The 17,567-nt window shown below is 44.8% G+C and overlaps 1 protein-coding gene across 2 annotated transcripts in view; it reads right to left on the bottom strand.

The window, feature by feature from the left end:
• Positions 1 to 17,567, bottom strand: part of ACTN2 (actinin alpha 2) — a 72,550-nt gene that overhangs the window by 26,806 nt on the left and 28,177 nt on the right. The window contains exons 2-8 of one of the 2 annotated variants that reach the window (XM_058696260.1): positions 16,275 to 16,389; positions 15,230 to 15,349; positions 14,348 to 14,434; positions 10,295 to 10,382; positions 8,427 to 8,505; positions 4,505 to 4,586; positions 115 to 200 (exon numbers count right to left, since the gene is read on the bottom strand). In XM_058696260.1, the coding sequence (XP_058552243.1) occupies positions 115 to 200; positions 4,505 to 4,586; positions 8,427 to 8,505; positions 10,295 to 10,382; positions 14,348 to 14,434; positions 15,230 to 15,349; positions 16,275 to 16,389 (657 nt within the window). Of the gene's footprint in view, positions 1 to 114; positions 201 to 1,342; positions 1,429 to 4,504; positions 4,587 to 8,426; positions 8,506 to 10,294; positions 10,383 to 14,347; positions 14,435 to 15,229; positions 15,350 to 16,274; positions 16,390 to 17,567 lie in introns of both variants that reach the window. The other variant, XM_058696261.1, reaches the window with a different exon arrangement.

Below are 17,567 nucleotides of genomic sequence, written 5' to 3'. Positions count from 1 at the left end.
GTGAAGCGTACAAACGCACGCCCAGGTAGGCGCACGCGCATACACACACGCGCACACACACACACAACTAAAACCGATGCAGAACAGCAGCCCAGATCGACACGTGTTGAATACCTGCTCCGCGCCCGCAAACGCATGGTAGAAGCAGGAAACGTATGTCATGATAGCTCTTTCATCGGGCTTGGGAGTGTTCACAATGTCTGAAGGGAGGGAAAAAATAACACAGAGAACAAACACACACACAGATGAAGAGTAGAAACCAGGGTGAACAAAGGGAAGAACAAATTGGTTTACACTGATCCATTTTCTGTGTGTTTCTCGGGCCCACAGTGCCAGCGCTCAGGGAAGGCTCTCCAGCCCCGACGTGGTTTGTGAACAGAACGACTTGGACCGGCATAGCTTTAAAACAATCCAACGGAGGGCCTTTCTTCCTCCCCTGCCCCGTGATGAGCTTGTAAAAGTACAGCTGAGGCATTAACTGGGGGTGGACTGGGTGCTGCACCTCAGGGCTTGCTATCACTTCCTAATGACATGGGAGGCCCATGTCTGCTCATTTTTTGACCAGATCGGGTCATCTGCCACTTTTGCTCTGAGCGACGCATGTGACCTCGCAAGATGCTGTGAACCCGGGCAGCGCTCCGAGGCCCCGTCTCCCCTGCCACCTTCCCACCCCACCTTTGTAACTGCTGGCTTTCTGGATCCTGTAAGGAGGATGTTCACCGGAGAGGGCATGGCTTTTAATGCCTTCTGCGGGTACTTACCTTGCCATTTACAGAAATCACCATGGGTAACAAAACATCTAAAGAGAAGGATATACACGGCTTGTACTTATTGTGACTCTTGCTACCGTTTGCATTAGCTGCCGAAATAACCAACAGGAAGAGAGAAAACAGAACCGTGTGAACACACATCCTTTCTTCCTTCACCTTGGCAACACCATTTTTTTTTTTTTTTTTTTCTGAATTGCTTTTTACCTGTAAACTCCGTTCTGTCACTGGACAAAACGAAGTTGAAGAAAAAAAAAAAAAAGATACCTTGTAATTCCCTAAGAGTGAAAACCTAGTCATTGGGTTTTCAGAGGGTATTAATAGAAAGGATGCGGGGGTTGTGTAACAGTATGGAATCTTCTGGAAAACAAACACGAACAGCATACTACTGCATGGACAGAAAGGAAGTTGCAAAGAAAACTAGACTAAAAAAGACAAATGACTGCCTTCTCAGAACCAGACAGGTCTCCTTACTCAGAGGAGAGGGGGAAAGAGAAAAATGATTGGGAAAAAAAAACAAAAATTAAGACACAGAAGGTGAAGGGTGAGTGGCGACTCATGTTTTACATCCTCACCTTCTGTGCACCAGCAAAAGCATGATAGTAACAGGAAACATAAGTCATTATGGCTCTCTCATCGGGTCTGGCAGTGTATACTAAATCTGTGTGGAGAAAAGAAGGTTAACTACTCGGATGTTCTAGTACCCACAGGCTTTGCCAAGTGCGGCCTCAGAGAAGCCAAAGCAATGAATCTTCCCCCCTCACCCCCACACACTTATGTTGTCAAAACTTTGGCTCTAATCAAAGAAGTCGTTACTCTCTGTATACTTCTGAGAATTGCCAAAGAGAAGAACACGGCTAGTGCAGAAGACCCCTAGACTGGCAAGGAAGTCACATCCACAGCCGGAATCAGAACGCCAGGATTCCACAGAATGCACACAACAGCACATTCCCAGAGACTCTCTACCGCGGTATGCAAGGAGGGCCCCATGGTCAACCAAGATCCACACAGAACATACGCACCCACGAATCGAAGCCTGGTGCTCACCTTAAGGAAAGGTTTGTGAGGAAAATAGGGAAACAACTTCCAGAATGTTTTAAAAGCAGGGAAGACGGGTAAGATTAGGAAAGTTTCCCCAGTGTTTATTACAGGTAACCTGTTCATGGGAGAGAGACCCAAGTAGCCACTGGAAAATCCCCACATACGGTCCGGAGACCAACACAAATGACAGGAAGTGAGGTCAGCAGCAGCAGGCGGGAAGGCAAGCCTTCACCAGAGGGGTGGGCGTTCTGAGAGGAGGTGGCCAGCACGTGCTGTGGCCAAAACAGGGACGTGCTAATACAGTGCTGTGGTGATGAGAAGTCTGAGTGCAGGTAGCAAGGACAAAGGGTCGGTCACATAGCCCGGGACCTGTTGGGCACTCATATCACAACATGCCCCACACTCAAGGCAGTCAAGTTCACGACACTGCCAGAAGATTCCTGTGAGAAATTACAAACAAAATAATATAGTATGTAAGCCTTTTTCTGAACCATTTGAAAGGAAAAGAAAAGAAAAGGCATAGACTAAGATGTGTCACAAGGGAAGAGGAAATGAAGGCGTACCAGGACATCTCACTGGCCTGGAAGGATACATAGGATGGATACACGCCCAGACCAGGGCTCAGAAACTAAGGGGGAAAACCTACTGACTAAGAAGCATGTTAGCATGCCAGAGGAATAATGATGGTGACCCTGAACTCACCCTCAACTGCAGTGTATTAAGGAGGCATTAATTAGCTAAGTGTCTCCTGTTTTTTCCTCCCTTTAGTATTCTAGCTATTAACTCAAGTGGGTAAACTCTGGGTAGTTATTTACTCTATGGAAAGGTGCAAGGAGATATCGCACAAATGTAAACCTGGCTTAGAGAGGACAGACAGACAAAAAGGAAAAGCAACTGTTCTCCATTGCTACTTCATTATTTTATTACTTTCTCTCTCTAAAGAGCTTTTGAAAACCGTACACAGATTCGGAGGAGTATATTCAAGTGTTAACACCCAATAATGTGGGTGTTTGATAAAATGATTAAATTAAAGGGCGCCTGGGTAGCTCAGTCGGCTGAGCATCTGACTCTTGATTTTGGCTCAGGTCATGATCTTGAGGTTCGTGAGATTGAGCCCTGTGTCAGGCTCTGCACTGAGCATGGAACCTGCTTGAGATTCTCTCTTTCTCTTTCTCTCTCTCTCTCTCTCTCTCTCTCTCTCTCTCTCTCTCCTTCCCATTCACGCACACACACACTCTTTCTCTCTAAATGAATAAACATTTCTTTAAATGCTCAAATAAGTGGGTAAAATTAGAACCCTACTTCAAAGATCACTGTTTTGAGTTGCACTGTGTCCCTCAAAAAGATATGCTGAAGTCCTAACTCCCGCCCCCAGTACCTGAGAATGTGACCTTGTTTGTAAGTAGGCCTTCACTAATATACTCAAGTTAAGATGAAGTCATGCTGGGGTAGGGAAGATCCTTAACCCAATATGACTGGTGTCCTTATAAGAAGAGGGAAAGAGAGGGAGAGACAGACATGGACAGAAGGTGGTCACGTAAGGACAAAGTCAGAGGTTGGAGTGATGGATGATACCATAAGCCAAGGAATGCCTGGGGCTTCTTGAAGCTGGAAGAGGAAGGAAGAAACCTCTTCTCCAGATTTTGCAAGAAGCATGAGGCTGCCAACAGCTCGATTCCAGACTCATAGCCTACAGAACCATGAAAGAATACGTTTGCGTTGTTTCAAGCCACCTAGTTTATAATTCAAAATGCAATCGCCAAAAATAAGGAGGATCAGAAGATTGACAACTGCCTCTAATCAAGTTCTTTGCTTTCCCCCAACCATGTCAATTAGGGGAAGAAACGGACCATCAGGGAAGAATAGTATCAACAACAAACATAGTAATAGAAGTTCCTTGAGGGTAGGACCCTGCTTTCCACACCTCGTGATCTCCTGCAGGACCTATCAGGGTCCTGCACACAGTGGGCGCTCGATACACGTCTGTTGAGTGAGAAGAGAATCGCAAACAAGTGAATTGAATGGATGGTCTCCACATATCTGTCCTTTCAATGGTGTGCCGTAGGTACAACGCACACAAATTCATCACATGCGGAGAGCACAGAAGTTACTGGAAACCAGTCCCCAGCATGAAAGGTGCTCAGCTGAAAAATGCTGAGAAAGTTAGCTTCTTTCAGATCTAACTAAATGTAATTTAGACCCAAAATGAAACGTGGAAGCTTGAGAGGCACACTGATGGCTGAACATTCAGTATTGTGTATTTCGATTCTGTAACTTCTTCTGGCTGGAAGGATTTTTTTTCCCTTGTGAAGTCCTGACACTTCACAAGATTTCTTTGCTAAACTTGTCTCCATTGTTAAGAGAAATAACGATGTGTTGTTACAAAAATAAAAATCACAAAGCAAATCACAAAGCAAAGCATTCCGCCTTTTCTTTGCCAAAGCTGAACCTTTTATCAAATTATTTTCACTATAGTTTTGCTACGTGGTTTTGAGCAGGATTTTTAAAAAGAATTCAAGAGCCAGGTACAAGGAAAATTCCCTTAACCCTCCTGTGGCCAAGGACAGAAACTTCCTCGGATTCTTAAGTACTCCGGATGTAACTTGGCTATAAAGTTTTACAAACCCCCACACGTGGCCATAGCATGCACAGTCCACGGATTTTATATGAGTCGGTAAACACAATTTTCCTCTTACCTTCAGCATCCAGCATTTTGGGAATATCCAGGTGTTTCTCTGCAATTTCCATGGCCAGGTTAATATTTCCTATTGGGTCATCCTGTGTGAAACACAGCATAGCCAGTTTTTGAAAGTATCTTTTGGACAGGGGTTACGAGTAATGTTTTTTACATACCTTACTTTTCAGAGGAGACTTTCTCATGCCCACCACATAACCATGAGAGTGTAAGTAATATTCCTTCTTATCTTTTCCCAATCCCTCAAAACATTTAGAGAAAAACCAAAAGTGATGCGAAAGCCACACGAGCCATGCACACTGCAAATCATAAGATGTGAGCCAAATGAAGAGGCCAACTGCTTTGTAGACAGAAAAGTTGACAGATATTCTCTCCTGGACCGGAAAGAAGCCTGAAGACCTCCAAGCTTATTTTCAACTCTACTGATAACAACATTTAAATGATTCCAGAAGAAATCACGAAACGTACATTTTCCAGATCTGGAGGGGCATCAATGGAGAATGTCTAACACCTTTGTTTTAGATGTAAGAAAGCTGAGGGGTAAAGAGGACAAAACATGGTAGCCGGTGAAACATCTGGATCCCTAAAGAAGCAAGGGTGGCTACCCTTGAGCAAGATGGCTACCAAGATGGCTACCAAGAGCAAAAATTATGCTTCTAGGGGCACCTGGGTGGCCTAGTCGCTTAAGTGTCCTACTTCGGCTCAGGTCATGATCTCATGGTCCGTGGGTTGGAGCTCCGTGTTGGGCTCTGTGCTGACAGCTCAGAGCCTGGAGCCTGCTTTGGATTCTTTGTCTCCCTCTCTCTCTGCCCCCCTCCCCCACTCATGCTCTCTGTGCCTCAAAATAAATAATCAAAATAAACAAACATTAAAAAATTTGAAAAAAAAAAGTATGCTTCTGGGAAGCTAAAGACTAAAATTATGAAAATTGTGAAGAAATTTTTGTTCTTAGGATTACATTTACCTTCACAGTAAGATTGGTTAAATTATATGTGTGTGTGTGTGTGTGTGTGTGTGTGTGTGTGTTAATTTATAACATAACAAAATAAATTTAACCAGAGGTGTATATCCAAAACATAGAAAAATTTAAAGACTTATTTAACCCTTCTTGTTTTGATCCACTTAAGAGATTATTAGCAACCTTAAATGGGATGGGGGTAGGTAAGATAGAAAATCAAACTGAAAAGTAGTGCTAGTCCTGGGATCGTTTGAATGAATTTTAACATCAAAGCCATTTAAACATTTTAGAAACTGCAATGGTTTACAGGAGCAGAATGAGTTTCATATGCTGAAGCGGTTTTAGAAGGGCAGCCTTCAAAAACACATTCACGAGGCTCAGCAAAGAAACCCAAGTAAGCTTCCTGGCCTCACAGAGTATACATTTCAGGCAAAACATTTTTTCCAGTAAATGTTTTAACAAAGCATATCATCATTTCATTAAAAGCAGTCTTATCATCAAGTGAGTCTTACCTGTGTATTTTATGCATCTATTTATAAAGCCAAATCGCTGAGTAAAAGTATCTTTCTTTTTGTTTTAAACACGTAAGAAAAATTTCAGTATTAAAAATAGAATAATGGGGCGCCTTGGTGGCTCAGCCATTAACCACCTGACATCAGCTCAGGTCCTGATCTCACAGTTCGTGAGTTCAAGTCATACATCGTGTAAGCCCCACTTCTCTCTCTGCCCCTCACTCACTTGCACACTCTCTCTCTCTCTTTCGCTCTCAAAAAAATTACAACAATGATTCTGCGACTCTGTGAAAACTACCTCATTTATACTCTGATTGAGAGAGAGAAAACGTGGCAGTTAAGTATTTTCTTGGCTCAGCTACTGGCCGTGTGACCTTGGGCAGATTTCTGAATTCCATTACTTCCTTCATCTATAAAACTGGGATAATAACAGTACCTACTTCATCAGTGCATTATATTTTACTGTGCATTGTACTGAATGACTATGCATGTATATGTAACATACACAAAATAATACATATACACAATATACGTATTAGTACATGTATGAATATATGTACGTGTGATATCTATGCATGTGCAACCTACATATTAATGCATACGTATGTGTATAATAAATATACGTATTTATTTATAACCGACTCTAATCTAGAGCTGTGTAAGTATTAACTGCTACTGTTAATTGCTATCATTTTTCACTCATCAGACATGGCAAATTACCACAGGTCTGTGGACCATTGGTAATAAAAATCGACCACCGTAAACTGCTAATGAAACTCGTTCGATCTAGAACAATCTCTTCATTTTGCAAACAAGACAGAGATTCACTGAAAAAAAATATACACTATCTCCAAGTCTGAAACTTTTCAAAATAACTCCAGAATAAGAGAATGTGTTTGAAAAGCTGAGGCACTCAGGCAACCTTCTGTTACGGTACAAGTAAATTTCTCAGGAGTAGCTGTCATCGGAGACAGGCCAGGAGGGAGGGAGTGAGCAGGTGACAGCTAAAAAGGTGCCAGGGGCACCTGAGTGGCTCAGTCAGTTAAGTGTCGGACTCCGGCTCAGGTCATGATCTCAAGGTCCGTGACTTTAAGCCCCACATCGGGCTCTGTGCTGGCAGCTCGGAGCCTAGACCCTACTTCGGACTCTGTGTCTCCCTCTCTCTCTGCCCCTCCCCTGCTGGCACCCTCTTTCTCTCAAAAATAAACAACCATTAGGGGCACCTAGGTGGCTCAGTCGGTTAAGTGTCCGACTTCGGCTCAGGTCATGATCTCGCGGTCCGTGAGTTCAAGCCCCGCATCGGGCTCTGTGCTGACAGCTCAGAGCCTGGAGCCTGCTTCGGATTCTGTGTCTCCCTCTCTCTGACCCTCCCCCGTTCATGCTTTGTCTCTCTGTGTCTCAAAAATAAATAAATGTTAAAAAAAAATTTTTTTTAAACAAACAACAACAAAAACAACCATTAAAATAATAATAATTGCAAAAAAGTAATAAGAAGGTGGCAGAAGCCAGGACAATCTTCCCATGACCGTGCGCACCACACAGGTGAGGGCAGCATGCAGCAGCAACAGTTCCACAGCAAAACACGTGACTCAACATGAAGGCCACGAAGCACACCAGCAACCAGGAGGAACTGGGCCGTAACCATCGCTTGGGGGAACATCTTCAGGGCAGGCAACGCCTCTAGCCCTCTATCTTCACATGTCATTAAGTCTAGGGCAGCAGGACTACCTAACTGCAAGGTTTAGAAGGGGCCTGGCATTCTTTTCTCTGTCACAGATTCACACTTTTAAACCACTGTTAAAGAAAGGATTCTGACGCTAATGGAAACTTAAGCGAACTGAAGCTTAAGCTTAAACAGAGAATTAAAATTTCTTCAGCTGAAGTTTCTAAAGAGAGCAAAACTGAACAACGGAAACCCTTTTCCGAGGCTACGGCTAATACCTTCTGTCAATGGCAAGATGATTATGGAAGGTGCCTTGTGTGAGAAATTAATCAATTCTGAGTGAGAATGTCTGCAGCTCAACCCTGCAGGAAAGGTAAAGGGAATCTGAAAGGAAGGCGTAGGGAATTTGAACCTTTCTTTACCCCAAACCATAGATGTTTCTCTTCTCATATTTACAATCTGGGAGCGTAAAATCTCTGAGACACATCTCTAAAAACCTTCAGAGTAAATCAAGCCAAATGGACGAACATATCTTAATTTGGGCCAAAAGGCTGATGTGGTTCTGGGTCTTGTCCCATCTTCATTATTTAATATTAATAATTAATTAATCGCTAATAAAAGGATTTTCCTGGCTCCCCTTCCCACTTGCACTACGTGCAAGGCTAGCTGGGGACACGATGCTAGTGGCAGCCTGGGTGTTCGTGTGAGTTCAGTGCTGATATGCTCGTATCAGGACAACATGCTGAGGGGCAGGGCGGGGGGATGCTGCATGCCAGGTCCCCAGAATGACCTTGTTAAGCTTTGAGTAGTCAATGAGGTCGGGCCGGTGTCTGTGGATGAGCGCACAGAGTCCAAGGCCGTCTTTCCAGCTGCATGATGGTCAGGAAGAACAGGAATACGTGTTAATGGAGAAAAAGCAGCAGCAAGGGTCTGCCCTGGGTCAGATGGAGCCCCGAAATTTGGGACGCATGGCCCCTAACACCCTTCTGTCTGACTTAATGCACCAAAGGCCCCATGTACCTCCCTCCCTACCCAACCCAGTATACTGTGGTCCCTTCCTTGAACACCGGTCTTCTTTCTGGGGTGTTTCTAGGGTCCTCGGTTCTTCTTCATTTACAGCTTCGGGCCCAGGACTCTTCCCCGTCCCGCCAGCCCACTCTGGTTCTGGGCTGGGAGACCCGGCAGTGACGAGAAGGAAGACGCCCCTCTACTGTGTCTTGCTCTCCTCCCAGTTCAGTGCCCTCCATCCTAAACCCCTCCTCCCTCTCTCCTCCAAGTCTCCCATGTGGATCCAAGTGCCAGGCTCTACCCAATAAACACACACGAGGACGTCTACCCCGAAACGTCCACGACATACTTCTCTCCAAGATTCTTAGTATACTTGAAAAGTCACCATGAGCTCCCAGGTACTCCCATGTCTTTCCTCATAAGGTTCTTTACATGTTTTTAAAAAGGCAAAGACAAGCGAGCACCTGAGGGACTTAGCAGGGACCTGCTAAGCACCTGAGGGACCAGGCCCCAAGGAGGGCCGGGGCTTCCGGTCTGTTTCCCCAGAGACACCTGCGCTAACCGTTCTTCAGACGACCTAGGGCTGTGAGCCTCCCAGCGATGACCAGGGGTTCACTGAGGGCTGGGAGCTGAAGTTCTGTTCCTCCAGGGAAGGAAGGGGAGGCAGGGCAGGAGGGAAGCCCCAGGGGCAACACAGCTGAAGTTGCCTGGGCCAATCTTGGGCCCAAGGAGGAAAGCAAGAAGGTCAATGAGAAGCAAGTCTGGAACTGGTTGACTTCTATGCTGGCAGAAGGTCTCAGCCCTTGGTGGCTCCTCATGCCCTCCAGACTGCGTGTTACAGGGACAGGAAGTCCTCTTTCCCACCTCTGCCCCTCAAGGCTCAGTGCCTGACACTTGGTAGACACTCTATTGATACTTGTCTCCCCAGAAGAACCTCCCCAATTTTCCCCTGTGGCTCATCCTCACCCTTCATTTCTCTGATTACCCACAGTGGCTGGGGACTCGTTTATATTCATAGGTAACCCACGGTATAAAGGGCGACAATACAGACAGCTCGTCTACCCACAGATAGCAATGACAGAAGACCTGCATGAGGTAGAATACTGAAGCACGTGAAAAACCGTGCTCTCGAATGGCATTTAGCTTTCATTTATCCAGGTTCCTGTCATTCTGCAAATCTGAGTGTTCTACTTCTCTCGAATCCCAGCATACGAAGTTGGCCGATGAAGCGTCTTTCCCCGTCGTACACAGGGAGGCATCGGTGTGCAGACGATCCATTGTGGGAACACGCATTTTGCCTCCGAGGCCTTCTCACCGAGAAGCCCCACCTTCTACCTCCTCCCAACACCAGGTGAAGGCAACGGTGAGGTGCAGTCCTACACCCCCAAACTGTGAAGCCCCATCAGGTGCTGCAAGGTATTCACTTATCAATACCAAGCTGTTCTACCAGCGCCTCAAACCTTAATCAGACACCCCCACCCACCCCCAGAGAGATCTTAAGCATTAGAGATTCTATGGCCTCGGTTCCTCTACATACATAAAACATGGCTCAGACAGGAGCAGGAAGACACCAGTATAAAGAACCACTGTCCTCCCTGCCATCTAAGGATCCCAGTAAGAATGTAAGAACCCAGGGCCCTGGCTGCTTACCTGGTGTGGAAGTTCTGAATGTTCACATTTCTATAAGGAGCGGTTTTCCTTTGACACCAAAGCAGGAGACCTTCTTTGGCAGAGGTTTCTGTAATGACAGCCAGGAAAAAGTGTCCGCGTGGAAATACTCACTACTTAATGCACCCAACTCCCAGTCACTTTCTAAAAGGAGACGTCCTGGGGGGGCCAACCATCAAACACATCCTCTCTTCCTGTGGTCTCTGTAGAAGGGCGGGAGCCAGAACCCTGTGCCCAGGGACTGCCTTGTGATGACACTTAAGAGACTTGCGGAGGAGGGGCACCTGGGTGGCTCAGTCAGTCAAGCATCTGGCTCTTGATTTTTGGCTCAAGTCATGATCTCATGAGTTCGAGCCCTGCGTTGGACTCCATGCTGACAGCGTGGGGCCTGCTTGGGATTCTCTCTCCCTCTCTGCCCCTCCCTCATTCCCTCTCTCAAAATAAATACAATAAACTTCAAACAATAAAAAGAGAGACCTGAAAAGGACAATGCAGGAGCAACTGCCAGTTATGACACCATAAGTATCAAACAACCAGACTTCAGGGATTTGGGCAATTTACCATTTTTAAAGGAAACTTTAAAATCTGTGTGTAGTTTATGACTTCACTAACCTGTCATTCAATTCACTTACCATTTGGAATCCTGGGTAAATGGAATTCACTAGAGGCCACAGTGTCTCAGATTTACTCCCTTACCCAGTGATTGTTATAATACTGAAAGGCTTTCATTAGTGCATTTCAGGTTTGGCCACCTGAGTTCTGACCAAGTAGAAACGACACCACCCTCCTGTGGTGGCCATGAAGGTGTACGGCTCCGATGTCCTGCTGCTGGGAGCACAGGGCAGCTCACAGAGGTCCCAGGTGCCACTCTGAATCCACCCTTCACTCCCCAGAGGCCATACTTCCTCAGCTGCTCCAGCCAAAGACTGAGCGAGGGAGGGGCCCTAGAACTGGGCCATCCTGTGCATGTGGGGCTCCTCTAAGAGCAACTGAGGCATAAGGGCTCCCCGCCGGCCTGTGAACAGACCTAAGGACCACATTGCAGGTAAGACTTTTCTCCCCCAAGCCTTCCCTTCCCTTCTCCAGCATGGGTGTTGGCCAAGTGCACTGGCCATTTCCTGTTCTTCACAGGCATTCCCCTCCACCCCCCCCTCCCCCAAATCTCCTGCATGTCTGTTCTGGACTGAATGTTTCTATCCCCCTAAAATTCTGATGTTAAAGCCCTGACCTTATTTAGATAGGGAGCCTTTGGGAGGCAATTAGGGTTGGATAAGGTCATGAGGGTGGGGCTCCCATGATGGGATTAGCACCCTTATAAGAAGAGATACAGGACATAGCAAGACGGTGGTCATCTACAAGCCAAAATGAAGGTCCTTATCAAAAACTGACCACAGTGGCACCCTGATCTTGGACTTCTAGCCTCCACAACCATGAGAAAATAAATTTCTGCTGTTCAAGCCACTCAGTCTACGGTGTTTTTGGGCAGACTAAGACAGCATCTAATACCCACCTGGCACTTGCTTCTTGGAGAACCCAAAGTTACATATATCCAAACAGTTCCTCAAACCCGCTCCTAAAATCTAGGATTCTGTCTGTATTTAAGTGTTAACAGTTTAGAAAACCCCTGTAAACACATGGACTCTTGACTAACTCTGGAACTTGGCCTCCCATTTCAGTTAGAGCTTGAAGTTTATTTTTTTTTAATGTCAAAATAAGTATTCTGTAATTATTTATTTAAGTTATCCATTCTAGTTCTGACTTCCTTTTGACCTATAACCCAGTTTAAATAAACACACTCCCAAAATTTCATGTGCTATGGAATAACTTGAATGATTCCTGTTCATATCTCTTCTCTAGAAAATTCTTGTTTGGAAAAGCAACTGAAAGTTCTAAGACCTCATTCAAATATTAATTGGTACAGATGCTGAAGGATGAAACTCCCTATCTAGTGGTCCTGGCCAATAGAACTAATAAGAAAAAGTACGTCAGGAGGAAATAATGTACTGTACATTACAAAGTTTAAATGAAACAGGCTAGCAAGGCAAACAGAGGTAAAGTAGATGAATAAAATCTCACAACTGCTATGGAAATTTAAATTTGCCAGTCACTGGGGCACCTGGGTGGCTTAGTCGGTTAAGTATCCGACTTCAGCTCAGGTTATGATCTCACAGCTCAGAGACTGAAGCCTGCTTCGGATTCTGTGTCTCCGTCTCTCTCGTTGCCCCTCCCCTGCTCATGTGCCGTCTCTGTCTTAAAAACAAACAAACATTAAAAACGTAAAAGAAAATAAAAATAAATAAAAAATAGGGGCACCTGGGTGGCTCAGTCAGTTAAGTGTCTGACTCTTGATTTCAGCTCAGGTCACAATCTCCTAGTTAGATGAAGTCCCACACTGGGCTCTGCACTGAGCATGGAGCCTGCTTGGGACTCTCTCTCTATTCTTCCCCTGCTCACACACTCTCTCTCTCAAAATAAGTAAACATTTTTAAAATAGTAAAACCAAAAAATTCATATTTGTTCTTTAAGGTGGGTTTAACTGTTTAAATATCTATATCTGGAAGTACATAAAATTGGTAAAGTTATTACGAGTTACCGCCTCTTAATACAGTGAGAACTTCTAAGAAGCATTTTGTTATTTTTGCCGGAATGAAAGAAATGTGCTTGAATAAAAGTACATTTATGGAAGTTTTCAAATTCAGGCTGTTTATTAATTCAAGCTGGCTGTCATTTCTGAGCCTGAATTATTGAGATTTTAATACATCATGTCTTACTTGGATTTTTAGATGACACAAGTGGGACTTCAGTGCCAGACGAGAATAATCTAAGTGGGTAAGAAACTCCTTAAGGGTAAATACCATAGGCTTCATGCCATCTGGTCCAGCAGTAGATAAATTAGTGGTTTTTTAGTGTTTGTTGGTTGATTAGCAACTGACGTCGTCTGAAAAACCAGCGTCAACAGGGACTCCATCCTGGGCAGAATTATAAACAACGACCCCCTCACCATGCAGGTACCTGGTTACCTGTCAGGTGACAAATGACAGGATGCTGACTGGCTGGACAATTCACACCGCCTTATTTAAATATGTTCTGCGGCTATACATTTTGTGATGTGAAGCCTAAACAGGCCAACTTCTAATTTTGAGAATGTCAATTTGACACTTTTCAACAGTGCTGAATTCATCAAAATATTTAGGAGTACAGTGGGCGTAAAAGACTAAAGATTTTCATCTTCGGTGGAACGCCAAGGATTACGATTCTATTATAGTGACAGAACAGTTGTTGGGCCGAAAGATATAATAACAATAGAGATTTTGTTAACAGAAAGACAGAAAGAGGGACAGAAAGACAGAAACAGACAGTGAAAGGAGGAAGGGAGGAAGGGAGGGAAGGAGGGAGGGTGAATGAATGAACTCAGATTTCAACTATTTCTTTGCACCTGAAAAAAAGTGTTTCAGCTTTAAGTCTTAACAGCACTGTTCTAGTTGTGAACCTACTAGTATAATAAGCAATTAGAAGCTCAAAAAAATGCTCATTTTAAAAAGCGACTTCTGTTCTGAACACGTGCTCATCTTTTCCCCAAATGACTCCACCCCCATGAATGAAACAGTATTGCTGGGGTCTTTTCCCATACAAATATAAAACCTGTGAAAACCCAACTCCCATATCTTTCCTTAAATCATGTAAATGGCACTTCCAGTTTAAAAGCCCTATTCAGGGGCGCCTGGGTGGCGCAGTTGGTTAAGCGTCCGACTTCAGCCAGGTCACGATCTCGCGGTCTGTGAGTTCGAGCCCCGCGTCAGGCTCTGGGCTGATGGCTCGGAGCCTGGAGCCTGTTTCCGATTCTGTGTCTCCCTCTCTCTCTGCCCCTCCCCCGTTCATGCTCTGTCTCTCTCTGTCCCAAAAGTAAATTAAAAAAAAAAAAAGTTGAAAAAAAAAAAAATTTAAAAGCCCTATTCAAATTTGACTTTACGAACTCAATTTACACAATCACTCCAAGTATCTTATTACCATCAGATCTTCAACCACTTTTTTTACCTTCAACTGAAATATCCTGAATAGCAAAGCGAAGGATGATGGTCCAGATCATACCCAGCGTCATTTTCACGTTGCCATCCACAATTTCTTTAGGTGAGAAAACACAACAACAAATTAGTGTCATGATAACACAACCGGTGCATAAACTTCTCCTATAACTTGTACGTTTCCCCTAAGCTTTGACTTCCGAGCTATCGGAAACTACATCCATACGCAGAAAGACCAGTTGATGTTTTTGTAAGTGTGGCAGCGTGTCTAGTTATAAATACAGTATTCATAACCAAATGTCTCTAGATTAAATGAATTCTGAGTTAATCATAAGCACAAATCTTGCGAATGCATAATCACCAAAAACAACCCAAGAGTTTCCAAAGTGTAAAGACTAGATGGGCTAGGGTTCTAAGTCATCAGATACACAGAACACAGGCTGTTCTTTAGACCCCGATCCTTCCAGTGGTCCCCAGGTGGCAGGTTCACAGGATTCAGTTGTGTAAACTAAGAAGCAGGGGCGTCTCAGCTCCTACCAAACTCTCCAGGGTTCCCAATATCCCAGAGAATGAAGAGGTCACTTTCCTCCTATTAATTAGTTCTTTTTAAGAGTGACTGGGAAGGTTAAGGTCTTTCTCATGCCGATAATCGGTCTGAAGAAGACAGCATTATATTTGACTCTCGTCTTTACGGATAATCTCAGAGCCTGGTCTCCCATTCATGCTACCTTTCATTCTCATCTCTAGACACCAGAGCCTACCAGAGAGCCTGACGTGAAGCAGACACAAGCAACAGAAGGGAGGGAGGGAAGAATTCATCTGGCAGCAGGCACACCTGCCCCCCACTGTGAGATCAGTGTGGCAGCCAAGGTTATTCTTCTCACACCTCATTTACCTTCAGCCCCGATGGACACCAGTTTCACGCCTTTGCTGGCTATGTAATCCAAGGCTTTGTTGACATTAGCAATTTTGTGGAATCGCATTTTTCCTCGGTCAGGTTTCGGCAGCCTTTCCCCTGTCAGATGAAAAAAGAATAGCGTAGGCACAGAGAAACTAATTCCTTGACGTGGAACCAAGATGCCAACATTCAGAGTCGGTGCTTCCTTAAATGGAAAGCACGGTATCTGACTATTTCTGATGGGTCTCTGGCTTCTGTAAATCACAGTGTAGAGGAACACGGACCAAAAAAACTTTCAAGACCAATGGACTGATGTGGAGCCATATGCTTTTCAGATCTGCCGGAAGACTCCAGTTTGGTCCCCATATGAGCCAACTTACAAAGGAGAACGGAGAAAAGCTGGTTGGTATCCTGGGAGCGTCTGGAGCCGCCGACTAGCTATTAGAGGAAGTCAGGAGAGCCTAGTCCAAATCACCACGGTGGCTGCCAGGGCTGAGACACCTGATTATGAAGATATATGGATCGGGGCAGACTTGCCATCGCCCTCCCAGTCACACTTCTTCAAGGGTGATCCCTCCTCTCATCCAAACTCTAATCCAGCCAACTGAAATTCAGGGCAAAACACAACCCCTCTGGGATTTGAGCTCATGTTTTCCGAGTTACGCCAACACATACACCGGCTGGCTGCATGAACGACAACATTTGGGAGATGCGCTAGCTGGGCTAAGAGTAGAGAGGGCAGCTTGGTGGGTAGTCACATAAACGTCACTTTTTTTCTTTTATTTTGTTTCGAGGTGGGTGGTACAAACATGATTCTAATTAGTCAGTTTTAAGCAGAATTTACTCCTTTTTCAGGGCAGAAAAAGAAGTCCAGGCAGACTGCTCTTTGGAAAGGTTTTCTTTGCTAATAATACCATGTTCTTGCCCAGCCAGGTTCAAAGGGAATTTCTGATACAGTCATCTCTAACTAGACGCATATCTAGTGCTCACACGCGGATGCACGGGATTCGGGTAGGACGGCTATGCAATATCCAGGACCAACCTGAGATGACTTCCAAAAGCAGCATGAGTTTAAGGCCATTCCTGAAGTCCTCCTCGATGTTCTCAATCTGGGTGCCAGCTTTCCTTAGGTGGGAATTACACCAGGCCGTGAAGGTCTGCAACGAGAACCAGACACTGCTGGGCACAGACCCATCAGTGGTCAGCCCCCCTCCATGCAGACAACACTTGACATTGTATGCACTCCGGGGAGTCTAAGAGGCTGGAACTCCTCTGGGGAGAATTTGGTGGAAAGAACGACTTGAAAGACTAAAGTAAGATTTTGTTAGTTTCCCCTTTAGGGACAAAAGAAAATCATTTATGTGATATGCCAGCCTGAGGAATTTGTGCCTTCTGTTTAAAACGGCACCACGTTCAGGGCCGCCAGGATGGCTCAGCTGGTGAAGCCTCCGACTTCAGCTCAGGTCATGATCTCACGGTTGGTCAGTTCGAGCCCTGAGTCAGGCTCTGTGCTGACAGCTCGGAGCCTGGAGCCTGCTTCGGATTCTGTGTCTCCCTCTCTCTCTCTGCCTCTTCCCTGCTCACTCTGTCTCTTTCTCAAAAATAAACATAGAAAAAAAAAAAAAAAAAAAACCAGGTACCATGATCAGGGGCATTGGGGTGGCTCAGGAGGATGAGCATCTGACTCTTAATCTCAGGTCAGATCATGATCTCACATTTTATGCGATCGAACCCTGTGTCTGGCTCTACACTGACAGCATGGAACCTGCCTGGGATTTTCTCTCTCTCTCTCTCTCTCTGCCCCTCTCCCACTTGTGCTCTTTCTCTCAAAATAAATGGACTTTAAAAAAAGGTACCATGTTCACACCTATGCCTTCCGAAAACCTCTTACTTTGTAGGAAATACAGACTACATTAGAGTGTGCTTATTCCCTGCATACAACAAAAATAAGCTTGCTTGCAGAACGGATGAATAAATAATGTTTCAGGAATGTTCATAATGTCTTACTTTAGAGCAGAGGGTGGGCGGTATTGTGTCGCAGAAAGGAGAAGAGAGGAGGGGACCCATAACCACTAATTACCTACATCTAGTTTATCCTGAATGCACAACAATGTTAAGCCAGTAACTAAATTAATTATACAGATTTGCAGTAGAGTCAGTCATTAAAAATAATGATAACAGTAACAGTAACAATAACTTCCTACTGGCTGGCATATTTCAGGCCCTGAGCTAGACCCTGCATTTCAAAGACCATTAGATACAGCCTAGTCAGGTTAACAAATTACAAAGACAATCTTCAGTGGAAAGATGGACTATATATGAAGTGACATCCAAA

Source organism: Neofelis nebulosa, chromosome 13 (assembly GCF_028018385.1).
Source record: "Neofelis nebulosa isolate mNeoNeb1 chromosome 13, mNeoNeb1.pri, whole genome shotgun sequence".
Classification (NCBI taxonomy): Eukaryota; Metazoa; Chordata; class Mammalia; order Carnivora; family Felidae; genus Neofelis; species Neofelis nebulosa.
Note: the sequence above shows the minus strand (reverse complement) of the source record. Positions and strands in the feature narration are given on the sequence as shown.